The sequence below is a fragment of the Taurulus bubalis genome (genome assembly GCF_910589615.1).
Source record: "Taurulus bubalis genome assembly, chromosome: 6".
NCBI classification, from domain to species: domain Eukaryota; kingdom Metazoa; phylum Chordata; class Actinopteri; order Perciformes; family Cottidae; genus Taurulus; species Taurulus bubalis.
Window position 1 is genome coordinate 13,810,148 of NC_136594.1, and position 9,145 is coordinate 13,819,292.

Consider the following 9,145-nt stretch of genomic DNA (forward strand, 5'->3'; position numbering starts at 1 on the left):
AAAGATAAGAATGGGAGTCAGATAAAGACTACAACAACAAAAGGCAGATAAGATATCATGTAATATACTCATCAAAATAATACAAACTGAGATATGAGACAATGTAGTTTCTTGTCACTTTTCTTGGCTACAACTTGAAGAAGTGTGTAAAGTTTATGTGAGTCTCTTTCCATTTCCTGATTGAATATGATATTTACCAAGTAGCCTAATATTGTAGGCCTTTTTCACACAAAACCAGGACCCTGAAACTGGAGCAGATTATTGGAACTCAGCCATCATTCATTTTGTTATTTACATCTGTGCTTTTTCCACTGTGACATGTCAAAATGTATTTCCTTAAGACATTTTTTTTTTATTAAACTGGAATTTATCTTTGTAGAAGAGAATACCAGTGCATTCTAAAACATGTGAAATGTGCTTTTATAAGAGACAATACTTAGTAATGGAAATGAACCTTATCAATCAAAACTATATACAAATGTAAAACACTTAAATGTCTTTAAGGAATTAACAGACACTTGGAATAATTTAATTGAATGGACAGAGCGCTTCACCACAGATGGTTCGGAGGTCTGAGCCAGAAAACGACATTATTATTGACATGTTTGCCCTTTCCCCCCTTCCCCGTGCTCCTCCTCGCAGTGTCCCCTTCTCCCTAAAGTGAAAGGGACTACATTTAAGACTATGACAAGTGCATACCCTGTTGCTGAATGTTAGGGTCCAAGTACTATTAGAGTATCTTTAAATAACAAATATGTATTTGTATTTTATTATTGTTATTATTAATAATGCAAGTACTAGACGTCCTGATCCACACTCCGTACCAGTTGGTGGCGGTAATGCACCAAACAGTTGTTTACCAACCGCCAATATACCGTAAAAGAAGAAGAAGAAGAAGAAGAAGAAGAAGAAGAAGAAGAAGAAAAAAAAGAAAAAGAAAAAAAAGAAAAAGAAGAAGAAGAAGAAGAAGAAGAAGAAGAAGAAGAAGAAGGAGAAGGAGAAGGAGAAGAAGAAGGAGAAGAAGAAGAAGGAGAAGAAGAAGAAGAGTCTAGACCCCCCCCCCCTGTCCATATTTGGTAGAGTCCAGGGACGTGACGTTTGTCTCAAACACGGAAGAAGATGTGAACGATGCGGGAACCATGGAGTGAGCCATGTGAACCACAATTTACTGGACAGCAAATCAAACTTTAATGTGTTTTTGGTATGTCAGGCCTGAACAGAAAAGCAGGTTAGGATAGGTGATACCTGGGCGGGAATAAAGCGCGAGGCAGCATTTCCCGCGGTGCAGGTGGCTGTTAAAAAGTTAGTGTTTTACTTCAATAACTTCTGACTGGGTTGTCACATCCACATCCTGCTCGTCTTTCCACCAGAACAAAAACAAATAATTAATGACGAACAAAATAAAATGGCTTTCGCAAACCTGTTCTCGGGACTATCTGCTGTGGAAGAAGGCGTCAAGAGCCCTGGTCAACCCGCCTTTACGCACAGGTAACGGTATTTAACTATTAAGCCATTAGCTTTGATGTGTATGTTATGGCCGTATTCTTTAAATACTTATTTTGTTTTGCAGGAACGAGACTGAAAGTGGTCAAAGAGGCAATGCCAGAAAGAGGAAACTCCAGGTTGAGCAGACTGGCCCTTATCAAAAGGTGAGACGAGCTTTAAGCTAATATTAATGTAGTTTAATAACCTGACCTTCGTGAAGGTTGTACTGCTGTAAAATGTCAGTGTTGGCTAATGCACACCTGGTAGACCGAGACACAGGTAAATAACATCATGCAATAGAAAGAGGTGAATTATTGCACATTGGAGGGACGTTTCTGTAATGTTTGTTTTTGTCATGTGCTAAATTCACAATATTAAACTATTCCATAAAGCCAAATCAACACTTGAGTCAGTTACAACAATCAATCAATGTTTTGGGTTTTATTCTAACGAGACGGACATCAGAACTCAATAGAACACGATAGAAAGAGGAAAATAAAATACAAAATGTATAATTAGATTGGCAATTCAAACAGAATCGTTGAAAGAAGGGCGGCCAAAATTAAAGGAAATCTGTCAAATATTTCACAACTTTATTTGTGTATTTGTTACAAAATAGGTGTAACTCCGCCCATATACTGCAATGCAATACAATTCAACACTCTCACAAACTATAGCCTTCAAATGCTTAATAAGTACATCTTTTACTGCAGAAATTTAATATTGCACACATTAGTTTAATCTAGCTCTACTTGCACCTTTGTGTAATTCAAAATTTAGTTCTATGGGGTTTGTGCTGCTTGCCTGCACAACATGTACTTCCCAAACTTGAAAAGGTTGTCTTACAATATTAATGGGCATGTCCTTGACATTTAAGTTCTTTGTATTTTCTTTCCACAGAAGCTACGTTACGAAGCCCAGACAACCAGAAGTTATAATGCCGCATCCTTCAGAGAAGATGACTCCAAGGCCATAAACTATCATATGCATAACACTCAAAGTGAACATGCAAGGGTTGGCTTCACCAAAGAAGTGATGCATAATCAAAGTTATAAAGCTGGCCACAATAAAAAAGGGCAGAATTATACAACAAAAAATAACCCTAATGTAAACAAGCAGCAGCAGAAAAAGCGGCTGGGGGGGCAGAACAATCATCACCAACAGAAGGATAGACGGAAACCTGCCAATAAAGGGGGAAGCCATCAGATGCAACCTGCTTGGGGAAAAGGTGGAAGATACAGACAAAATAAAAATGGCAAGCAGGTAAGCAAGAGCATCCGCCTGTAATCTGTTGCAGCTTGAATGAAACCACATGTTCATCTTGCCCACCAGCTGTTGTGGCAAAAGAGGCATTCAGATGACTCATTTTGTATGTTTGATGAAAATAGGGCCAACTGTATATTGTCAAAAACAAAGCCAAAAATGCTAAAAGAGCTCAAAAGCCAGTAGAAATAGTTCAAGGGATCAAAAAAATGCTTCCTTGAAAATGTTTTATTCATTAAAATATTTGTGAAGCTCATTGTTATGCTCATCTTTTCTCTCAGGTCGTCAAAGAAAAACGTCCAAAGTGTATGTCCCAGGACTTCAAGGACCAGAATGGCGTGTTTGTGGATGGGCGGTTAATTTGTCGACATTTCCTTTGGGGAAGATGCATCAAGGCAGGTTATATTAAATATATATAAGAAGTGATATACCAAAGTTGACATGTCTAAGTATCTTGAAGGATAGAAAAAAATCGCATTATTATGACTTTATTGACTGTCGTTATAACTGCACACAGGAGGACGACTGCCAACTGGAACATGTTAAGGGACACAACAATCTCGTCAAAGAAGTGTGCAAGTTCTACGTTCAAGGATTTTGCTCAAAGGGGGAGAGCTGCCCATACATGCATGATATCCTTTGGTTGAACAGCAATGATATGTACATTTTTCATAAACCCATTGCAGTTATACATATTGTACCATTTGTCAAACTGAGGGTTGTTGAATAGGTATTATTTCCTTTACTAAGCTGCACAGTCCTCTCCTTGCAAGTTCTTCCACAGAAAAGGAACATGTTTTCAAGGAGCAGATTGCAAGTTTTCCCATGAGCCTCTTAATGACACCACAAGCCAACTTTTGCAAGAGGTGTGTATGGAAAGTGTATGGCCGCTTGTGAAAATGTTCTTACTATGTTGTATAGGCATTGCTGGGTGCTGAAAACAATTGCATGTCTTCCCTTCTTCTCACTGCAGATATTAAAACGTGATGATGACTATGCACTTTCAAAAAAAGCTGAACAGGAGCCGTCAGAACAGCCAGAGAACACAGATGAGCCAGAAATTACAGCTAGTACGATTTCTGATACACTCCTGCAACCACTCAGGTATGCACATACAAACCTTAACTGTGATTCTGTAAATACATCAATGTAATTCTTGCATAGGAATTCATCTAGTAATCAATCATTCATACCAGTTGTAAGATGAGTAAATAGCATGCTGATTTTCTTTATTTTTAGGCCTAACTTTTACAACAGCGGAGAAACAAATGCTGAGGAGGAAACCTTGTTACGTCAGACTGAAGAGCAGGCGGATGTCGTGGAGGAAGCTGTCCCTCCACATGCATCAGATGCTGTCCAACCGTCAAGTAACCTTAAACATGAGGAGCCAGTTTGTTATTCCGTTGCAGCAGTGCTTGGACCTCAACTATTCAAACCTTTCCCTCGTTTGTTTACAACTCCAGAAAGTCAAGAATCTGGCAGTTCAGTCTCTGCAACCCAAAGCGAAGTTCCCTACTCTGTGGATGCTGTTCTCAGGTCTTGTAAATCAGTGGAAAATTCTACCTTTAGACCTTTAGTGTCCTATACCCCAAGAACTGACTTTGAAGAGATCACTGTTCCAAGGCTAAGCTCAAAAACCCAAGATGAGAAGGTCATTCATTCGGTAAATACCAGAAATGAAGTGAACAATTCCCAGGAAAAATTATTCAAGAGCCTGTCATCCCTCAAAGTGCATACCAGTCTGCTTTCCAAGAACTGCCCTAGTCTTACTCTGGCCTCCAGGGATAACAAGACCCAAGTTGGCAAAATGCCAGAATCAGTGAAACCTGCTCAAAGAGCTACTTGTGAAGTCAAGTTGGAGTTGCTGTATTCTCCTGTCACTGGAGCAGAGAAGTCTGTGTTATCCAAAGGAGATATGAAGCCTTTGGATATTACATGCTCTGACACCTGTAAAAGTGATGGCGTTCTTCCTTTTGTACGCACTCATCGCAAAAGCATTTTTCCAAGACAGACATCTACTTCCAAACATCCTGCACAGTTGAGGCCCCATCTCTCCTTTCTGATATCTGACTCAAAAGCCTCAAAAAAGCCTTTTTCTCCTTCAGTTTTCACAGACTTTAAAGGTGGAGCTGCTGTTCTTGTTGAACCCATCATCAGCACCTTTAAGACAAGTGATTCTACAAACTCTGGCAGTTGTCATTTTGTAGAGAAACAACCGACTCAGATCCACATGCACTCCAAAAAGATGCAATCTGTCCTCAACCATGACACACAACAACCTTATTCAACTAAAATCACAGCAGAGTGCAGCAGTAAAACGTCACAGGATTTGGTAGTTGGATGTAAAAAGACCCTTAAAACACCCTTTCATAACCTTTTCACAAGTCCCATTACTGACACTCTGCAGCCCATAGACAATTCTGTACCAAGTTCGTCTTGGGCTCAAGGCTTCATTCAATCTTCCTGTCCTGCTCCACAGCCTGCAGGTTGCAGAAGCAATTGTATTAAAAGCGCAGTTGAACCTGACAAAGCCCCTGCCAGGTCCTTCCTTAGCCTTTTTGCTGCCCCTCTCAGTGCTGCTCCTTTCCAATGCATCCAATCTCAACAAGATTATTCAAGGACCTCCTCCTGCTCTCAACAGTCAAACCAGTGCGTTGATCATGCATCCCATTTATCAAACTCCAAACCAAGTACTTCTGGTTTAGAGACACCTCTTCAACACCAAGTTGATACTGTCAAAGAAATATATTGTGTGGCAAGATCTTCCTATTTCTCTCCTAATCCTAAAGTAGAAAATAAAGACGGATCAACGGAGCACATCAAAAAACCTACGAAGCAGCTGCTGAATCCCGTCTGTAGCCTTGATTCTCTCAGTGAGACGTCTACCAGTCCAACTCCTTGTGGTAGCAGTCCTTCTACAACCCATGCTCGTCAGCAGCTGCCCGACATCGCATCCGACAAAGGTAAAGCCATGCTCCCTACTGCTTATAAATACTAGTGGGAAATTCTGACTTGCACTGAAATATGTTGTTAATGCCTCATTTTGTTGGATCTACTGAAGCAGACACTGCAAATTCAGTTCTGAAGACACTCTTCTTGTGCCTGAGCCCATACCACCAGGATGGAGAGCAACAGGGCAGTATTCAGATCGGTGTCACTTCAGGTATGCTGTTAATTCATTCCTGAAGAAAGGGTTGAAGTAAAGCAAAAGCACAGGGTTTTCCTGGGACCCCCAAATTACTAAATCTGCCATGAAAAACTTACCTAACCATTTGTGGTGAAAGAGCTCTGTCCATTCAATTGAATTATTCCAAGTATCTGTTTAAGAAATGCTTAAAGATAAAGTGTTTCACATTGCATTTGTTTTCTTTAAAGGAGATTGAAAAGGTTAATTTCCACAACATTTGTAATCTGCAGACTCAAGACTGCAAGTCCAACAGTCCACTGAGAAAACCGTTGCACCCTCAACAGAGCACCAGCCGTCTCCTCAGCCTCCTCAAATCCCCTTGGAGGGAACAGCTGGATCGACCCTCAGCAGTTCAGGAACAACTGAACTTCAGGTGAGAAACTCTGGCACACGCAAAATGCGATGCAAACCAGTGGCGGCGCTGAAGCAGCATCACACCCGATCAAGCCAGAAGCACGCGTCAGAGGAAGCACCGTGGATGAAGGGGGACGTGGCGGTCAAACCACTAAAGGACCTTTTCAAGACTTTCGGAAACACTGTTTTCCACTTCGGACATTAACGTTGGATTACTTTTACGTTGGATTACTTTGATGTTAAATCTTATGAATGATCTTTAGTCATTTTGTCTTCTGGTCAGTCATGAGTCAAGCATGTTATGAGAGCGCACACATGTATTTAAATTCTACAGTCTTCTTTGTATCTACTTATTTTTTGTGCAGTTTTAAGACTTAATCTTTGTTTTATCCAAATTGTAATAATTAAACATTAAAATATTTCAAGTGTACATTACATTTTATTTGTGCACTCAAAATATAATATTTCTGTTATGGTGCTGCAAAAATATAATATATTTGTCTTCTGAAGTTTGCAGTTGCACGACAAATTGATAGCACATTTGTTTTAAATTTTCATTATTTAGTTTAAATCCAGTAGAATGATTCCCCAGATTTATAGTTTTGATTGAATACACAGAAATATATCGGGCACAGATATAAACTTGAATAAATATTTCTGCTGGTTTATTTAAACAGAATTTAAATGAAGTACTCGCAACTTAAAATATTTTCCATTTGATATCATGTATTGTTTTGCACTACAGAAGTTGCATGATTGAACAATAACAAATAAATACATTTAATCCATAATATACTACAAAATGTACAGGGATGTTTGTGATTTACACTGATAATATATGATTGCACAGATGTGTTTATGTAGTATTAAGTAGTGGCCTCAAATATATAGTGAGCGGGTGCAGGGGGGAGGGCGTGATCATCAACATTCATCATAAACATTTTTTTTTTTTTAATGTATTTGCACCGTAGAACGAGATGAGCATTGCCTGTATCAGTACTGTGGAAGAACAATGTAGTTGTTGTTTTCACGCATATTTATCTCTTACTGCTTTTCAGATGTGCATATTTGAAATGTATCATAAGTTCAGCAATACGATTGCTGTTTGCTCAAAGGTACTTTTATAAAAGTAACCTGTGAAACAGTTATCGTTTCTGTTCAGGTCACTTGAAAACAAAATCTGAAAAAATGGCCACACACACAACAAACAAAGTGACTTTTGGTAAAATGCTTTTTTGTTTTGTTTCAAGTCATCCAGAAAAAGCATATAGAACTGAGAAAAATGTCATCATCATCTTAGTGTCTTTGGTTACATGGACCAGAGTTCTTTACATGTTTTCGCTGACGGTAGCATTTGATTAGAACTAAAAAAATACCAACACTAAAGGAAATCCTGAAATGACAAATGCAAATACTTGATATTTATCTCACAAGACACATTTGGGTTTGGTTTCGATCAGATTTACGTGATTCTTCACACATATTTAGCTGCTGGAGGGCAGAGAAAAGTATCCTGTGGATGAGGTCAACTACCATAATAATAAAACCTCTGGGCCCCTTTTAAAACAATTACTGGATGTAAAAACAATGCATATACACTGAAATTAAGTTAATTATATTGTCATGTTGACCTCAATTGTGCAGCACTTTAATACATTTACTACAATATGAGTGCAATAAATTAATAATGAATCACCTCTCGTGACATTTAACAATTATTATCTAGATATAACGGCCAAGGATTGTTTGTAGGCACGTGATGAATTAGGCACAATTCAAAGCTGCTGTTGAACATGGTTTGAAAATAAAAAATAAATTATGCAAACTTGTGATCAACAGCATTTCTACATCCATTTGTGGCTCACTGGAAATTAGTGTATATGTTCAGCACAATAATACAGAAAACAGTAATTCTGAAGGTTTCTAATCAATATTTTTAATGGTGTAGTGTTAGAGAGTGGGGAATAAGTGAGCCTAAAATACTATTTATTTTAGTGTAGGTATCCACCGGGGTTGTAGAAGTAGTACAGTCCAGGTTATGTTATATTCCTCTTTCAAGCCACAACACGGCAATGTTATCTTATCTCGGGCAACTGATGGCATGGCCAGCATGTTTGATGAATGAGCTGCTCTTGGGCTTCGGCTATACTGATGCCAGTGTGCAAAGACCTGAAGGCTTTGCCAACATACTGAGAGGCAAAACACAGCTAACCGACACTGAAGCAAACGTCACAAACGCATTTAACGATGTTAGGAGGCTTCCTTGCCTTTAATTTTCAGATACATTTTTGTATTACTTTTTATTACTACTACTTTATTAAGAAATTATCTTTACAATTTCTTCATTCAATCTCTTTATTTCTTTAAAACTGCACAACATAAAATGATGCATGACGAACCAAATCATTTAATACAATATTCAAACTCTCAGACACGAATGGATCGTTGAAGGTCTTTATTGATGGACTATAAACACTGCCCCAACAAGATAATCTAAGGGCATGAGAAAGAAAAGAGAAAAAAAAAATATATATATATATATATATATATAAATAAACAATGTACAGATACCACAATGGAAGGCCAAAGTATTTAAACTCAAAGTACAATCTTGCTGGCAATTTATGACAATTGTTAATAAAAACCTTTTTTTCCCCCCTGTGGCCTGAAATGTAAAATGTTGTTGAGTAAGTTATTTGAAAGTATACTTTCCAGGAATTGTCGCTTACTTTTTGTAAACACAACATTCAAAGACAAAGTTTGATTATTGTGAAACAAACCCCTTAAGCTGCTCCTCCTCTGGACAGAGGCAACAGTTTCTATTGCTTTCCTCCTCACTCGTTCCTTAGTAACTGT

General features: G+C 38.4%; 1 protein-coding gene across 1 annotated transcript; it reads left to right on the forward strand.

The window, feature by feature from the left end:
* Nucleotides 1-959: 959 nt before the first annotated feature.
* On the forward strand, nt 960-4,325 carry LOC306737422 (uncharacterized protein; the record flags this gene model as incomplete). Its single annotated transcript, XM_079219156.1, has 7 exons — nt 960-1,488; nt 1,571-1,649; nt 2,386-2,748; nt 3,030-3,143; nt 3,722-3,818; nt 3,988-4,115; nt 4,212-4,325. The coding sequence occupies exons 1-7, from the start codon at nt 1,406-1,408 to the stop codon at nt 4,323-4,325; spliced, it is 978 nt and encodes a 325-aa protein (XP_079075282.1). The 5' UTR covers nt 960-1,405.
* Between the last annotated feature and the right edge of the window lie 4,820 nt (nt 4,326-9,145).